The sequence below is a fragment of the Mauremys reevesii genome, linkage group 7, assembly GCF_016161935.1.
Source record: "Mauremys reevesii isolate NIE-2019 linkage group 7, ASM1616193v1, whole genome shotgun sequence".
Taxonomy (NCBI): Eukaryota; Metazoa; Chordata; order Testudines; family Geoemydidae; genus Mauremys; species Mauremys reevesii.
In genome coordinates, this window is record NC_052629.1 from 29674393 (window position 1) to 29692284 (window position 17892).

Genomic DNA, 17892 nt, shown 5'->3' on the forward strand with positions numbered 1-17892 from the left:
TGTCACAGAAAAGAGGGCACAGGGGAACTCACAATTATTACCCATTACTGGCCACATATCCCACAGCATGGGGGAGGGAAAGAGGAGGGAAGAGCCTGCAGGGTCAGTACTCCTACTCCTATGCAGGTGGGTGGGAGTGGACAGTTTGGCAGAGAAAATATAGATAAGAGAAAATATAATGCCTCCATGTAAATCCATGGTACTCCCACATCTTGAATACTGAGTGCAGATCTGGTTGCCCCATCTCAAAAAAGATATACTGGAATTGGAAAAGGTACAAAGAAGAGCAACAAAAATGATCACGAGTATGGAACAGCTTCTGTATGAGGAGAGAGTAAAAAGGCTGGGATTTTTCATCTTGGAAAAGAGACAACTAAGGGGGTATATGATAAAGGTCTATACAATCTTGACTGGTGTGGAGAAAGTGAATAAGGAAGTATTTACTCCTTCACATAGCACGAGAACTAGGAGTCACCAAATGAAATTAATAAGCAGCAGGTTTAAAACAAAAGGAAGAACTCCTTCACACAACGCACAGTCAACTCTTTGCCAGAAGATGTTGTGAAGGCCAGAACTATAACCGGGTTAAAAAAAGAACTAGATAAGTTCATGAAGACGAGGTACATCAATGGCTATTAGCCAGGATGGGCAGGGATGCTACACCATCATCTGAGTGTCCCTAGCCTCTGTGTGCCAGAAGCTGGGAATGGACAATAGGGATGGATCACTTGATTACCTATTCTGTTCATTCCCTCTGAAGCATCTGGCATTGGCCACTGTCGAAAGGGTACTGATCTAGTTGGACCATTGGTCTGACCCAGTACAGCTGTTCTTATGTTCTTAGGCAGACAGGGAGGCAGAGTAGATGGTACCTTCACTCCACACTCTCTTCATCCCACCACAACTATATCAATGGCAAATTATTTCACCTTGGAAAGATGGAAGTTCCTGGCATACTCCAGCAACAGTATGCTACACACTGTCCTTTATTCCAGGAGCTTGTGAAGCCACAATCTTGTTCTGTTTTGGAAAGAACTAATTATTTAGAACATGAGAGTAGTTTACTAAATCTCATTAGAAATACAGGTTTAGACACTGATCTGGCTAAATGGGTCAGCAACCCTAACGTTAAAAACCAACCAGACTTGTATTTCCTTTCTTCATCAAGGTTTTCCAACATAAATACTTTAAGAAAAAACAAAGAAAATATACTTAGACGGACGAGAAAAGTGCTATAGAAAAAAGCATCAGCTTAAAAAAAATCCAGTATCATTTTACAGCTTTGTTTCTGTACTACACTTTTTTTCCGGTTAATCTTTCAAACAAAATTGTTCTTTACAGTGTAGCTGTGTAACCATCGGCAAACACGGAATAAACACTTGACAAATGTACCCTAGAGTTTACAATCCCTGCCATACAAATATGTTTTTCAAATTTCAAGTTTACCTTCTTAGCACTGTCAAATGCTTAAACCATTAAGGGTGCTAGCCTGGAATGTGCAGAGCACATACTGCAGACTGCTGTGTGCCTTCAATTCCCACTGACGCTAACTGAAGGCAGTTCTGACATCCATTGGAAGCCAAAATTGTCTTTTCTGAACATCGAGACTGGTAAACATATAATTTTTCTGAGTTCAATGGCTCACCTCTAAGCAAATGAACTGAATTTATATGACCCCATTTTAAAATTCACACTGTTAATGGAGCTTAAGACAGATTTGATGGTTAAACTAAACTTCTTGAATTCACTTTTTTAATGTAAAAAAAAAAAAAAAGTCCTGCAGTTTTTCTCCTGAAGTTCCCAAGCTCTCAGTTGTGTACACAACAAGACAGTTCTTTTAAAAAGCCATGTCAAAGCACTAAAGCTCATCAGCCAGAAACACTTAGGGTGTTTACCAAACCAGGTCTATTCCTTGCCACCCTTTAAAATGAAAGCCTATTGAGTCTCTGTGATGGGATCCCCAAGTACAACCTGGAACTGTGGGACTGCTGTGGTCCCTTATGTCTCCAGCCTGAGCAAACATTTAACTTCCTTTTGTCAAGGAACAGGCTTCTTGGGAGTGGCAGGTTAGAACCCTGCACAGGACTAGTGTAAAGCCCTTCAGCAGGACTGAGTTTCACCAGTCCCGCAGGACCCTCTGCCATACTAGCAGAAGTGGGATTAAAGAAAAAGTTTGTTTCATTTTCCTTTACAACTGATCCACTTAGATATATTAAGAATTTAAAAAAAAAGATCAGTATCTGTTATCTAAGTGTGATTTTGAAAGTTGATGTTTTCCGAGCCCCATTCTCTAGGAATGCCTGTCAGTCACACACTGCAATATTATTTACCTAGTTATCCACTTCAAATTAAATATACACAGACTCCTGCAACTACCACATGCAGTTCAATTTCAACATAAGTTTATAGAAAGAAATATTCCTATCTGTGATTTAGACTGTCATGTATAGTTTTCAATTTCTTTTTATAATCCTCTCCCCCCGCCCCCAGATTCGAATGCCTGAATCTGCAGCAGTAGTGGAAAAATTGGACATTAATGGAGCTAAATTTTTGGTAAGTAATTAAAATATTTTCTCTGTTAGACACATCTTGTGAAAGATTTTCTATGTGACACTTGTATTCACAACTGCAGGGTCTATTATGCTGGCTTCTTTCATGACTAATGGCAAGTTAGTCATTCGTTCTGATCCTGACCTTTGAGACATTTTCAAGGCTTGCACTGTGAACAAGCAAAGCTCAGCCCTGCTACACATCCTAGCATAGGTGGAACAAATGCCTAGGTACTATCCAAGTATCCGGCTGTTGGAAGAGAGGCCACTTATGGAAAGAATCACTTTCCTTTAAATTCTGTAGGACATTTTCTATAGGGATTTTTAAACATCTGATAGAATTAATGCAAAATTATGCCCCTGCTACAGAATTCTAGAGGCTGGTTTCATCTCTGATGAACTATTTTCCCATCAGGGTGTGGTCAGACCTCTGAAGGAAGGTAAGCAGGAGGGGAAGAGAAGCACTAGAGGCACTGCTCCTTCCATCCCAGCAGTTATTGAGGTAAAGGCCTCCAAACCCCATGCTGGCTCCTTGAAACACAGAAATGAGGCCCTTTTGTGGAAAATGGGGAGAAAGCTTCTAAAAAAATATATTTAAAGTATATTTCTACTCTGCAAAGAAACTGTGTCTATATGGCCCTATCTTAGAAACCTGTTCCTCAGTATCTTAGGTGTGATAGCTAATCACTCTCCTGATAAGGCTCTGATCCTGTAATATTACCTGCATAAGTGGACCCCTGTACAGCGCCACTGACTCCAATGGGATTGGGACTAACTCCATCTGGACATAAAAGATCCCCTGCAAGATCAAGAAGTTATTACCAGTTTCTATTAGCACTGCAGAGCTAATACAGCTATGGGAAAGGGAGACTGAGTCTTGGCCAGCTCATGCATTATTAGCAAAATTGTAAAAGGAGTTCTGTTTGCAGTCTTTGTTGCTTGAAGAGTGACAGTGTTGGGTAGAATCTAAGTGACGCATAAGCCTTGTGTTGGTTCTTTGCACCCGAATGAATTTTATCCATAGCAAGAAAAAGAAACATGCACATTGCATAGCGTTGGTGGAACGGGACATGAGAAATCTTTTCACAAGTTAATGGTAAACTAATAGGACAAGTGACAAAAAGAAAAAGGAACCATGGGTGAGTTCTGTAAGATCATCCATGAGCAAAAGTGGAACAAAAGTGAAATGGGTGAAAGTGAACATCTGCTAGCATGTTATGCACATTATGTATTTTCTTTAAAACTTTTAATAGTTGCCCAGTTTTAAGATTACCTTATTCTGCATTGTAGAAAACATAGCAATATGTGAAATGTCCTGTGGAGTGCCACTAGCAACATGCATTTCTAATGTTGCTATACAACAAAAGAGGGGCAGATCTCACACCTGACAGAAGATTCTTAGTGCTTTCATGTGCTCTTTAATTGAATTGTTCCACAGCACTGTCAACATGATAGGAAACCCGTAATAAATTATGCTTGAAACAGAATGAATTATGTCAATACTGTAAAAAATGAAGTACAATAGCTTACAGTAGCTTGTTAATAGTGACAACAGCTATTGATCTAGTGGTTAGTATATGTGATGAGTAATCAGAATTCTTACATCCTGGATCTGTCACCGTCTTCCTCGGTGAGCTTTGGCAAGTCCCTTAACCTTTGAGCCTCAATTTATCGGTCTGTAAAATAGGGATATTACCTACCACACACACGGGATTGTGAAGCCTTAATGAATGTTTAAACTACTTCAAGCTCCTCAGCTGAAAGGCACTATAGAAATGCAGCCTCTAGTGGCTAGAGAGCAAGAAAAAGCACTCAAGCAGGTGTGATTCCACCTAGCAGGTGGGGCATACACACAAGATAAATTACACTCAACTATTGCACTTGTGTGCATTAAGACAGATATAGCTTTTTCTGAGATAAATTGCATCACATGGGACCATGTGTCAACACTATTCAGACCTCAATTTTCATTTTTGCTGTGAGGTATATCAGGGATCTCTGGACATCAGACTTCATCTAAAGTCAGAGGAGTTAGGATGAGGCTGGCAACCATTTATTGGTGCCTTCACTGTGACTTAAATATATATTTTTCTTTCATCCAGCATGCTAAGCACTGCTTGCATGCAGTCTTTAGAAACAGGAGGTGTGCTACCCCTCTGTTGTATGGTTGGAACTGCAGCGTATGGAGTATTATCTGTGAAACTGCAGATAGAGCCTGAAAGAAGCATGCTAGATAGGCAGGTATTCAAGCAAATAGGAGTGCCAGTGAGAGCTTATAGGCAGGCAACAGGGAACAAGACGAATAATCTGCCAGAGAAATCTTGCCCAAAATAAAGCAAGCCAGCCTGCCACAAGTGGCCTGTTGTGATTCTTTGTTCAGCTCTTGTTGAATATCATAACTCATGCATCCAATTATCAAACTTAATACACCTCCATGAAGATACACCACCTAATTACTGCAGAAAGCAACTTATTCACTAATTTATTGTAAAGCAACATTTCCCAAGATGTATAGCATGCCTCCTTTTGGAGCATGAAGGAATAGCAAAGGGGCCATGGTGAGACTTGTTGGTTGTTCTCCATAGTATCAGATTTCATTTCAAACTTTGACCAGAGTAACCAATAACACGATGTCTGCCTGAATTTGCAAGGAACCTAAAATAATAGCTGATGTCTGAAATGAATGGAGCAATGGGTGCTGACTTAGATGCCAAACTGTCAGCGTTAACAATTTCAACATGCAAGGCATGCAGGAATGGAGCAGTAATATCATATTACAGAGATCTGCGCCAAAGAAGGGAAAGATATACAAGATGTGAAGGCCTTTAACAAATATGGTGGGGTTTCAGTGGTATCATCATTGGTTTAATTTTTTTGAAGAAGGGCTCAGCTTCAAAAGTTTGTGAATTGATGTAGGAAATGATTACGTAACAAAATAAAGTGTGTATTTCAGGCAGGGGCGGCTCTAGGCACCAGCAAACCAAGCTGCTGCCTAGGGCGGTCAAATCTAGGGGGCGGCAGGCTGGGCCGGTGGACCTGCCGCAGGCATGACTGCGGGAGGTCCACAGGAGCCGCGGACGACCGGACCTGCTGCAGGCATGACTGCGGAGGGGGCGCTCATCCCGCGGCTCGGCTGGACCTCCCACAGGCATGACTGCGGCAGCTCAAGCGGAGCCGCTGGACCCGCGAACCGTCCGCAGCCGTGCCCGCGGGAGGTCCGCTGTTCCCGCGGCTCCGGTGGAGCTCCCGCAGTCATGCCTGCGGCAGGTCCGCTGTCCCGGGCCCGTGGACCTGCCGCGGGAGCTCAACCGGAGCCGCGGGAAGAGGGGACCCGCCGCGGGACCGAGGAAGGGCGGCGCAGCACACCGCGCTGCCTGGGGCAGCCTATTTTCTAGAGCCGCCCCTGATTTCAGGCCATATCTCAAATATTACATTGTAATTGAAAATGAGCTGAATGAACCTGGCAAGGCCTATCTGAAGTTTAGAATGCTAGAAGTCTGGCTGTAAATGCAATCATAGAACTAGAAGGGACCTCGAGAAGTCATCTAGTCCAGTCCCCTGTACTCAAGGCAGGACTAAGTAATATCTAGACCATCCCTGACAGGTGTTTGGGGATTTTTAAGAGCAGTTTGGACAATGATGGAGATTCCACAACCACCCTAGGCAATTTATTCCAGTGCTTAACCACTCTGACAGTTAGGAAGTTTTTCCTAATGTGCAACCTAAACCGCCCTTGCTGCAATTTAAGCCCATTGCTTCTTGTCCTAGCCTCAGAAGTTAAGAACAATTTTTCTCCCTCCTCCTCATGACAACTTTTTATGTACTTGAAAACTGTTATGTCCCCTGCTTAGTCTTCTCTTCTCTAGAAGAAACAAACCTCATAGGTCATGTTTTCTAGACCTTTACTCATTTTTGTTGCTCTTCTCTGGAGTTTCTCCAATTTGTCCACATCTTTCCTGAAATGTGGCACCCAGAACTGGACACAATACTCCAGTTGAAGCCTAATCAGCACGGAGTACAGCAAAAAAATTACTTCATGTCTTGCTTACAATACTACTGCTAATACACCCCCAGAATGATGTTTGCTTTTTTTTGCAACAGTGTTACACTGTTGACTCATTTAGCTTGTGATCCACTATGACCCCAGATCCCTTTCCGCAGTACTCCTTCCTAGGCAGTTATTTCCATTTTGTATGTGTGCAACATACTGTTCCTTCTTAAGTGGAGTACTTTGCATTTTTCCTTATTGAATTTCATCCTATTTACTTCAAACCGTTTCTCCAGATCATTTTGAATTTTAATCCTATCCTACAAAGCACTTGCAACCCCTCCCAGCTTGGTATTGTCTGCAAACTTTATAAATGTACTCTCTATGCCATTACCTAAATCATTGAAGATATTGAACAGAACCGGACCCAGAACCGATCTCTGTTGTACCCCACTTGTTATGCCCTTCCTGCATGACTGTGAACCACTGATGATTACTCTCTGGGAATGATTTTCCAACCTGTTATGCACCCACCTTATAGTAGCTCCATCTAGGTTGTATTTCCGTAGTTTGTTTATGAGAAGGTCATACAAGATAGTATCAAAAGCCTTACTAAAGTCAAGATATACCACATCTACCACTTTCCCCCATCCTCAAGGCTTGTTACCCTATCAAAGAAAGCTATCAGGTTAGTTTGACGTGATTTGTTCTTGATAAATCCATGCTGACTGTTACTTATCGCCTTATCTTCTAGATGTTTGCAAATTGCTTGATTATTTTCTCCATTATCTTTCCAGGTACAGAAGTTAAGCTGGCTGGTCTGTAAATCTCTGGGTTGTCCTTATTTCCCTTTTTATAGATGGGCACTATATTTGCCTTTTGTCTCCCGTCTTCCATAACTTTTCAAAGATAATTGCTAATGGCTCAGACATCTCATCAGTCAGCTTCTTGAGTATTCTAGGATGCATTTCATCCAGCCTTCTTGGTGAAAACTAAAACAAAGAAGTTTTTAAGCACCTCTGCCATTTCCAAATTTTCTGTTACTGTTTTTTTCAATATAATCACATAACATGCTATAAAGTGGCCACAACCTCTTAAATCAATTTCTTCTGGTTTCAGACAGGGAATTTAGTAGTACAATTGACATTCAGATTCATCAGATATGTTTACTTCTTTGAACATTTTTCACCCATCTTGGTTTTAAGTAGTAACAAGAATCATTTTTATAGCAATACTCATTTCTATTCTACAAACACATACTAAATTTCAGACTTCTCTTTATAGGAAACAATATTAAATGGATTTTTAAGAAATTTAGAAATAAAACTGCCCTTACACTTCTGTGAAATTGTAATATAACAACATATGGTACATTAGAATGAAAGAACACTGTGCAGTTTACTTTTCTTTATTACCACTGGCATTATATTTGTTATTGTTATTCCACATGCACATCACATCCAAATGATACTAATCTGGTGCTAATGTGCAGACCAGCATTTAGCAACAGCTGAATTGCACAGGGTGTATTATATTTTCTCTCCCATTGGTATTTAATGGCTCAGTATTTGCTGCATTATGCTCTGCTTTTCAGTTCTCTTAGAATGCTTAGCCTCTCTGGTGCTGTTTTCTAATGTAATGTTGATTTTCAAGTGAGGGGTTGAAAAAGAAGTAGGGATCTCAGAATTGTGAGTTGGGTTTAATAACTGCATTCTAAAGTAAATTGATTTAAGGTGCTACTATTGTCACAATAAAGTAGATATTTACTACAGATAGGCTAGAAAACCGGAAACAAACAAAGATTATATTGATTCTGGACGTGTTTCACATTAAATACTATCACATGTTTCTCTTTTGAGGCTGTTTTGGATGGGGTATTTAGAACTTGAGTTGTTTGGGCTATTGACTACTTTAATTATACACCTGCATTTACTTTTTGAAAAATAAATTTTAAAGGCTAGATCCTTGGCCCCATTATGGCTCCTTTGTGCTTCTCTGGCAGGACAGAGCAGCTGGAAAGCTGGTGAATTCAGCTCTGATGATTCCCTTTGCATAAGTGGAATCCCAAGGTGGCATAGAACCATTCTTGCTTTACATCCTGCCCCCTCCCCCCAGTTCTCAATAAAGTATGTTCCTCAATGATCCCAGCTGCTAGAATGGCTTTGGAGCCAATGACAGCTGGAATGTAAATTACTGTGGCCCTGAGGCGGCTATAACTTGGGCCAGGGCTATGGAGTTGAGAAACATACCCCCACTCCCAGCTCACATGTCAAGCACAGTTCAGCTGGACCTGAACATTTAGTCCCGAGTGTTCAGTACTGGAAACAGAATCTAGATCCTGAGTGCCCCACCTGAGCTTGAGAAAACAGTTATAGGGAGGGTACTATCTTAACAAAAGAACAAGAGGCATGCTAACCACTCAGCTGTGACTGAATACCCCTGATACATTAGACAAAAACTCTTCCAGTGCTTCCTCATGTGTCAAATACCACCATGTATCAATTTTACCACTGAATGAAGGCTGCACCCAGATGCGAGCAAAGAAGGGCTAAAGATAACTAACAGGTCATAATAGCCCACAGTTATCACACTAGCTCCAGTTTTTACTAGTGAGCTGTTTTCTCAGATTGCCTTGTCAAGTACTTAAAATGTTGCAAACCACATTTTTCAGCCCATATTATTTACTAGTTCTTTTCTTGATCAAAAGGTTATAGTGCATAAGGTAAACTCAAAAATCTTCTTTGCTACATTTCAAGGGTATTCCGGCTTTTCCTATAACATTGACCATATCTGAATAGAGATTGTCTGATGGACTCATCTGTCCTCCCTTTTGCAATTGCACAATTTCCCAGTGGCAACTGCAGCAGTTGTGCACATGGAAAAATATCATTAAAAAAGCATTTATTTATCTTTGGCTTCATAATGTGATGGATGAAGTTCTGCTGGAAGAAAGTCTGTTCATTTCACTGTTATGTTGCTCTCTCGTGGCTCCCATGCACATTCCACTGCCACCTAGATCCCCTCTCTGCACATGCTTCCCCATGGCTTGGTCCTCTCTCCGCCTCCTCCAACTTACACATGTGTCTCTGGAAATGCTGCCCAGCCACTTGGTGCTTTTTTCCCTTGGGCATGCTGTCCAGTCATCGCCTTCTCTTCACTCCCCCCAACCATCACCACCACCCACGACTCTCCTGCTGGTGGCTCATCCCATTGGTGGTTCCAGTCTTTGAGGGTAACTTGTTTCAAATGTTAACCCTTTTAATAGATTCGTTAACTTTACTCTGACAACTAATGTGCAAGGGTAAGACAAAGGGAAGGGGTTAGTTTAAAAAGGTTGGTTAAAAATAGACAACACAAGTGGAAAATAAGACATGACAATCTTGCACAGTTGTTAGCCATTAACTGAATGATTTATTAAATCTTTCAGGCTTCAATGTCAGTGTTTCTTCTGTAGCAATGGCCAACATGAGTTATACCTAACAGAGCAGAGTGCTGCATTCCTGATGTTCAGTAGGAGATACTAAGGACAACTGTAGCATAGCTCTCTGGACTATCAGCATGGGAAATGTTGGAGGTAGAGGAAATTATGATCCTGATCCTCAGTGGAGCTACACAGATTTACACCGGCTGAGGATGTAAATGGTGAAGTGTTTAAATCTACACCTATATTCCGTTGAGGATTGGCATCTTTGTTTATATATTTTAAAAGTTTTTCAGGTCACCTTGGAATATCAATATCCATTAAGTGAGACATTTTTACTGTTTCCAGCCAAACATGAACCCAGTTCTGAAAGCAGTAACATGCACTCTCATGATCAGTTCAGAAAGAGGGAAGTGACTGGAGAAACGTAATCAGGAAAAAAGCAACATGTTGTACTATACTGTAACTGAAGCATGGAGAATGATTTTTAAAGTGATTTTAGGGCCTGGGTTAAAAGGAAAACATTTTATAGCTGAATGCATTTGCTACCATCAATCATCTTCAATTAAATAAGAGGGAGAAAGGGCAATACATATTCATATTTCTTCAACAAAGCATAAGGAATGTGTACAAGAGTAAACTGCATATTAATCTTCATTCTTCTCCAAAAGGCAGAAACAGAAGATAGATTTCAGCACATAACCTACAATACCATCAACTTACACACCATTAAACTGTGCCATTCTAGAACACAGTAATAAACTGATGGCAGAAAATTAACCTAATTCTTAAGATTATCAATAAAATAGGTTAACATACAACTCAAGCATTATTAGTGCCAAAAGCCCATAACATTTTAATTAGAGATTGAAATTGTATCAGGTATTATTTTGATTTATTTTCCTGCTAGATATTTGCAAATATCCCAAGTAGCTATTTAGTGCATTGCCTAATGCCCTAATCTTGCAATGCAATCCAGAAACGACAAATCCTGAGACAATGCTGAAGTATCCATAGAAGGACTGGGACCTTAATTTTTACTGTGACAGCAACAAACTTCTGCTATTATTCTAAATATTGCTACCAGAAATGGTTTAAACATTAACTTTGTTTATTCTTATGCAGTGGCTGTGAATTATGGGAAGTGCTTGTCTGCATTCCAGTCCTTGAAATCTGACACAAAATAATCCAAGCAAATTCTAACTGTCAAATCATTCATAATTACATTAAATATGGATTAAAGAAATATTCTTTGAAGCTGAATCCTTTGTTCTTAAAGCTAACGGATACTTTTTTAGATCATGTTGGAAATTAAAATATTTTTAAAAGTCCTTCAAGTTATGAAGGTGTCAAATTCAGGGAATGTGCAAGGGACTGTGAGGAGTGGCGGGAATTTTAAAGGTCATGGTGTCACAGATTCCAACTTTAACTTTCTGAGAACTGAACTCCACAGTGGAAAAGCCCCACACATTCTCAGTATTTCCAGTTTTGAACCAACTCCTCCTTATTTCTTTACCCAGACATTCTTGCCTGGTTAACAGTACAAAACATTAGTCATATGAATGCACCAACTCAGAACCTATTAAAGGAAGATGCCAAGAGTGACTTTTGATTTGGGGCACCTCTATTTTTGGCACTTGGATGCTCATCCCTTTCTGAAAGTCAGGCTATATTAAAATGTCTCAGGTTGGGCACCCAAAAACAGAATTGTCCAAAATCACTAGTCACTTTTGAAACCTCAGCCAGAAACTTTCATCACTATTCTATTGTCACACCCCAGCTTCTACCCATTTCAGAAATTTTCCCTGTTAGTCCCTGTAATATCATCATTTCAGTCATCCTATATCAATCTAAGCTTCTTCCAGTGCAAGGCTATATATTTCTAATTGCCTGTTTTTTCTTTGTGCTTGAAGAGGCAGTGGAATACAGAAAACCAATAATGCAAGTCTTTTAAGAGACTAAAGATATTTTTCATTTTCCATTTATTTTTATTATTGTCTATGCAATATTTGTTATCTTAAACAACAAATGATGGAAAGCAAGAGCATCTCACACTGAGTTATGTTGTCTGATAGGTTATTTGAGGAACTGATGTGGAAGTTTTCAGTTCCATTGGGCAACTGCTTTGGGAGGTCAGCAAATATTCCACAAAATTCTCACCCAACCATAGGGCAGTTTGAGAAAGACAGCTTCTCTTTTCTGCCAATCACTTTCTTTGCTATGAGGAATAGTGGGTGAGATTACCTGGTACATTCCGGTTGCTTTGTGCTGTTCTGGCAACACAAATTCAGCTAAAATGGGCAGTTACGCCAGGTTTATGGTTCATTTTCATCACTAGAGACATAAAGCAGCCAGAATGCAGTAGACTGTCTGGTCAGCCAATGGTGATTTTTCAGAAGCATTTAAGGAAGTTACATTTCATCCTTTTTGACTAATGAAGAAATAAACTGGAATGATATGGAAGAATTTGCTAAATATTTACATTTGGACGATGACAGTTACGAAATGGCTATGCCACCCATCTGCTGGATGAGCGGATAAAGCAAATGCTCAGAAATCCAGATCCCAATTTACTTTGGCAGGAAATCAGTTACCTTGTAGAACACTCTCCAACTTCTAGGTAATAATGGTATGTTTGCATTAGGAAATTACCAAATTGCAGGACCAGTATGGGTTTTTATAGGCAGATGTGTGACAACAGAACTAAATGTAAGTGATTCGATCAACATTAAAATTACATTTTCATTTTAAAATGTTGTACCCAGTATTTTTTCAAGTAACCACAAAATGACTAACTAAAGGAAATCTTCTCAGTTTGTTTACTTTGTATATTTCATAGCACTTAGAAGTCAGGTGTCCCATCTCGTTGACAGTGTACACCCTTCCACAGGCTGTGCATACCAGTTCCTGCAGCAGCAGAGCTGAGACAGAAGCTAAAAATGAACCAGTAGCAAACAGGAGTGTGCACAGAGGGACGGGGCCTGAGCATACTTGGTTTTGTTCTTCTCAGGCCCACACAGAAAATACTTCTAAACAGGAAAGCAGGAAGTGCCTTAACATTATTGTTTAATATGAAGTTGCTCTTTCGGGAAATCTATCTTTTAAAATGAGTCAAAAATTTAAGTTGACAGTGTCCCTTTAAAAAGACTGAGTTTCTACTAGATGACACATTTTGAGAACCCAAAGGGGAAAAGTAATTAGTGTGGCTTGTAAGGGTAGCAACGTGAGCATATAAGACATACATACCTCACTGACAAGGTACTAGTTTAGGCAGCCAGAAGAAGTAATATTGTGGTTACATGGCATCAGAATAAATTGAGAGAATGAAGTGGTATATCCCAAGCCAAGAATCCCCTGTCTAATCAAATACTTCGCAGAGCTCCCAGAAACAGTGCAGCTATCCTTAGTGTAACTGTCTTGCAGATGGGCCTGTAGAGACCACTGCAACGTAATATGCAGGACTGTCTTCTGGAAGACTCAGACAGCTCTCAACAAGCCAGTGCTGCGTGGCAGAGGGTGGTGAGACAAGGGCTGGAATGCCTAAGGAGACTGCGTCTTTGGCTTCTTATTAACCAGTGTGGTGAGAGAAGTTTACACCAAGCCAGTAACAAAAGTAATCTGATAGAATAACCACCAGTTTGTGGTGAGTTTGCCCTATTTCTCAGTAGTTTGTCCTGAGTTTGGCATCCTCAGATGTGACCCACTGAGGCACGGTGACACCTCCCAGAGGAACCTAACCTGCTTCCCATAGTTACTGCAGGCGCTTCCCCTCAAGCTTCAGTCCCAAATGTTCCTTTGGACCATGTTTCGCTCTGCTTTTAGCTCAAGAGAGAACTCCCAGACTTTCCTGGGTCTGCTCCCTGCCTTGTTCCTTCCTTTATAAATGTTCAGATCCTTGTTAGCTGTTTTTAATCACAAAATTATGCCTACAGTCCCTCCAAATATAACTCAGTGGCCCAATTGGTCTCAGACTCCCATTAACCCCTGGTTAACAAGTGTGGGGTTTGTATACCACATCACAGGGCAATAATGATGTAAACAGGAGGATACAGTTTGCAATGAGATATATTATGAACTGGTATTCATGTTGGACCACGATGAAACAAATAATGGAGATGCTTACAGAACTCAAAGATGGCCAAAAGGAATTAAAATAAGGCCTAAAACAAGAGTTGGTGACTTCTCAAAAGGAATTAAGGCAACATCAAAAGGTTTCCCAGAAAGGATCTGTGGTCAGAGATAAAGTATTTGTTGTGGGAGCAGCCATAGAGTGTCTGGATAGATTTTGAAGCCACTACAAAGTTACAAACTACAAAGTAATATAAACTTAGCCAAAAAAGGCCACTGTTGTTCTGAATAAGAGTGTCCAGATGGGGAGTCTAACTAGTATAACTATAGTAGTATAGTTATATCAGCATAATAAAGCCAGTATATTTCCCTATGGGGACCAACTCATAGCCTAAGATTTGAATATGGACCACAGTTATCTGAGCATACACTTCATTCAAGGGGTGAGGGATAGCTCAGTGGTTTGAGCATGAGCCTGCTAAAGCCAGCATTGAGAGCTCAGTCCTTGAGGGGGGCCATTTAGAAATCTGGGGCAAAAATCTGTCTGGGGATTGGTCCTGCTTTGAGCAGGGGGTTGGGCTAGATGGCCTCCTGAGGTCCCTTCCAACCCTGATATTCTACACTAATCAGACCTTTTGTTTATCTTAAAGTTTAGCACAACTGAAATGAAAAATCCACAAAGTCTGCAATACAAATTTTACAAAAAAAGTAATAATCAAAGATTGATAAATACTAAGTTACTAAACAATAGGGATTTTCTCCTAGTAAGATGAAACCATCCTGTTTTCTCCTAAATGACACCATCTGCTCTAAATAAGCATGAAGCCAGACAGACACACACAGAACAGGAACCTGTAAGAGATCAGTATAAGCTTAGTAACTGATTAGTTTCAATGTGGGGGGAAAGAATGACTTTTGTAATCAGTCATCAAACTGTGCAGAACACCACAATCTTGCAAATTGGCTGCAAGGAGTTTATTAAAATATTTATCAATATTTAATATTTATAGACTTTAAGGAGTTTGCCCACATAATTGTAACCACATACAAAAACAACTGCCAAGATATGTCATTAATGACTTTCCCAATTGCCTGTCCTGTTTGTACACTCAAAATTTAATGTTAAGGCATCTGGCTTAAAGTTCTAGTTGCATTGCTAATAAACCACATTACACATTAGCAAAGTTTGGAAAGAGGCATGCTGGAAAGAATTCTCTGAGTGCTCACAAAACCAGTGCTTAGAAGAATAAGAATTTGAAACATTTCATTCATTTTAGGCCTCTTTCAAGAGCTGTGCAAAATTCCCATTTCTATGGCTTCTACATGTAGGAAACATGGACTTTGTGTAGGTAACATAACCTGTAGTGTCTCGATTTGCATGTTAAATTCAGTAGCCACAAAACTTCCACTAAAGACATCTGAGAGAGGTATCCACTTATTAATCTCCATGGGAGTTGCATGGAGGGAGCCTTTAAATAGGTTTCTTAAGCTTTTCTTGGGGTTATATCAGTTATTTTGTCTTGACATTTAAAAACAAAAAAAACAACAACAAACTTGTGTCTGTCTTTGGAAGTGTGCTCAAGTCCCATCTGTGTGTGTAATAGTGCATAATCCACATCCTTTTCCCCATTGGAGCGACAAGGGTAGTTTCAAAAGTACAGGACCCATGGCTTTAAAAAAAAAAAAAAAAAGTCTTGCATCTGCTCTGGGGTGATGTTAGCACTGTCCTACTGCTAAATAAAACCTTAACATTCCAACACAGCTTTCTTAAAAGCCGCTTATACAAAAACAGGGTCTGATCACAATAACGGAAGTAACCACCATGCAATCTACAGAGAATATATATGTATACAAATTCAGAAACAAATCTAAATAAAGAAGTACAGATGGTAGATTAAAAAAAATCTTTAGCCAACAACTAGCTCTACCTGCTTTACATTATCTGGAAAAAGTTGATGTACATACAGAACTAGGAGACTTGCTAAGTATAGAAACTCACTAGCTCCCTCTATAGGTAAAAAGGGGAAGTGTGTGTGATTGGATCCCCGGGATCTGTGGGACTGCTGTGCTCTCTTAACTCTTCGGTCTGGGCTGTCTGACACAATGTTATGCCAGTGACAAGCAGCAAAACCTCTCCAGGCATTATGATCACTCAGCCATCAGCATGTGGAGCCCCACACCCAGCTAAATTGCACAAATGCTCCTGGAGCCTCTCATGAATTGTACAGAGAGAGGCACCAGCCACTCACCCCAGACCCCAGCCTTGCACCCCAGAAATATACCATCTTACACTACTCAAGATCTCCTTGGATAGTGCAAGCTCATTAATTAGTTTGTCATTCCAACAAAAGGGTTGTGGACATGCAACAGTCCTTGTTAATCTGAGCCGAGATTCCCCAAGCTAAATCGCAAGTGGATCACATGCTAAATATGAGTGAATAATGTAACAGTTGCAAAAAACACATCATTCTGGGATGTATTAGCAGGAAGGTTGTACACAAGATACGAGAAGTAATTCTTCCATTCTACTCTGCGCTGATGAGGCCTCAGCTGGAGTACTGAGTCTAGTTTTGGGCACTACATTTCAGGAAAGATGTGGACAAATTGGAGAAACTCCAGAGAAGAGCAACAAAAATTATTTAAAAAGTCTAGAAAACATGACCTATGAGGGAAGTTTGAAAAAAAAAAGGGGGGGGATTTAGTCTGAAGAGAACACTGAGTGGGGACCTGATATCAGTTTTCAAGTATATAAAGATTGTTACAAAGAAGAGGGAGAAAAATTGTTCTCTTTAACCTCTGAGGATAGGACAAGCAGCAATGTGCTTAAATTGCAGCAAGGGCAGTTTAGGTTGGACATTAGGAAAAAGGGTGGTTAAGCACTGGAATAAATTGCCTAGGGAGGTTATGGAATCTCCATCATTGGAGATTTTTAAGAGCAAGTTAGACAAAACACCTGTCGGGGTGACAGATAATACTCAGTCCTGCCAAGAGTGCAGGGAAGGGACTAGAAGACCTCTTGTGGTCCCATTCAGTCCTACAATTCTGTGATTCTGTGTGTTCTTTAAGTAGAGTCTTATTTGATTTGTTTAGCTTTATATGCCATGACCATGCCACTATGGGTTCTTTCAATCATTTATAAGGAGGAGTTTGCAAATACATTTTGTTTAACCAGGAGTGAAATGGCTAACTTTTTCTTTAGAAATTATAATTGAATGAAGATTTTAAAAAATGTAATTTAACAATTAGTGTCTATTTCTATTATCAGTACAGCTCATTTAAGAGTTTGGTTTAATTCCTAATCTTTTTATTGCTCTTTAAAGCAGTAACACAAGAAAAGCTGACATTTATAGTTAAGCTCTGAAGGAGTGAAACGCTATAGGTAAAGCGATGAAATCATTGCTAGTGGCTAGAAGCCACTAATGAGGAAGGAAATGTATGTGTATGTACTTAATATTTAATAATCTATTAACTAATTCAGTAAGGGAATGGCTCTAATTAAAATTGAGTGGACTCCTCCAATTAACATTTTTTCCCTGGTGATTGCTTAGATTGTGTTCAAGTTGATAGCCATGGCTGCGTATGAAAATTCTTATGCAGACTTAACATAACATACACACATGGTCAATATTTATTAACATTTGATTAGCTCACCCTTATCTAGGTCTATAACATGATTACCTTTCTAGCCCTTCTCTGTTTTATAAATATGTTTATCCAGTCTTTCAGGATGAATATTACATAGAATCCAATCTAATTTTCTATTATTGCCTATTTGTTTTATTGAATACACCAAATCATTTGGAACGAGGAGTGTATATTTGATATTAGTATGCAGTGGTCATTAAAATCTTTACTTTGCCTTTGGA

The 17892-nt window shown here is 39.9% G+C and overlaps 2 protein-coding genes across 11 annotated transcripts in view; one reads left to right on the plus strand and one right to left on the minus strand.

Annotated features, from left to right (window-relative positions):
* DNTT (DNA nucleotidylexotransferase) overlaps window positions 1-17892 on the minus strand; it is a 212132-nt gene that overhangs the window by 188913 nt on the left and 5327 nt on the right. The window lies entirely within an intron of this gene.
* Window positions 1-17892, plus strand: part of BLNK (B cell linker) — a 153569-nt gene that overhangs the window by 5348 nt on the left and 130329 nt on the right. For 7 of the 9 annotated variants that reach the window (XM_039482979.1, XM_039482965.1, XM_039482967.1 and 4 more), the window contains one exon: window positions 2491-2553. The exons of 1 other annotated variant lie outside the window; for it this stretch is intronic. In XM_039482979.1, the coding sequence (XP_039338913.1) occupies window positions 2491-2553 (63 nt within the window). Of the gene's footprint in view, window positions 1-2490; window positions 2554-17892 lie in introns of those variants that run through there. One more of the 9 variants, XM_039482973.1, reaches the window with a different exon arrangement.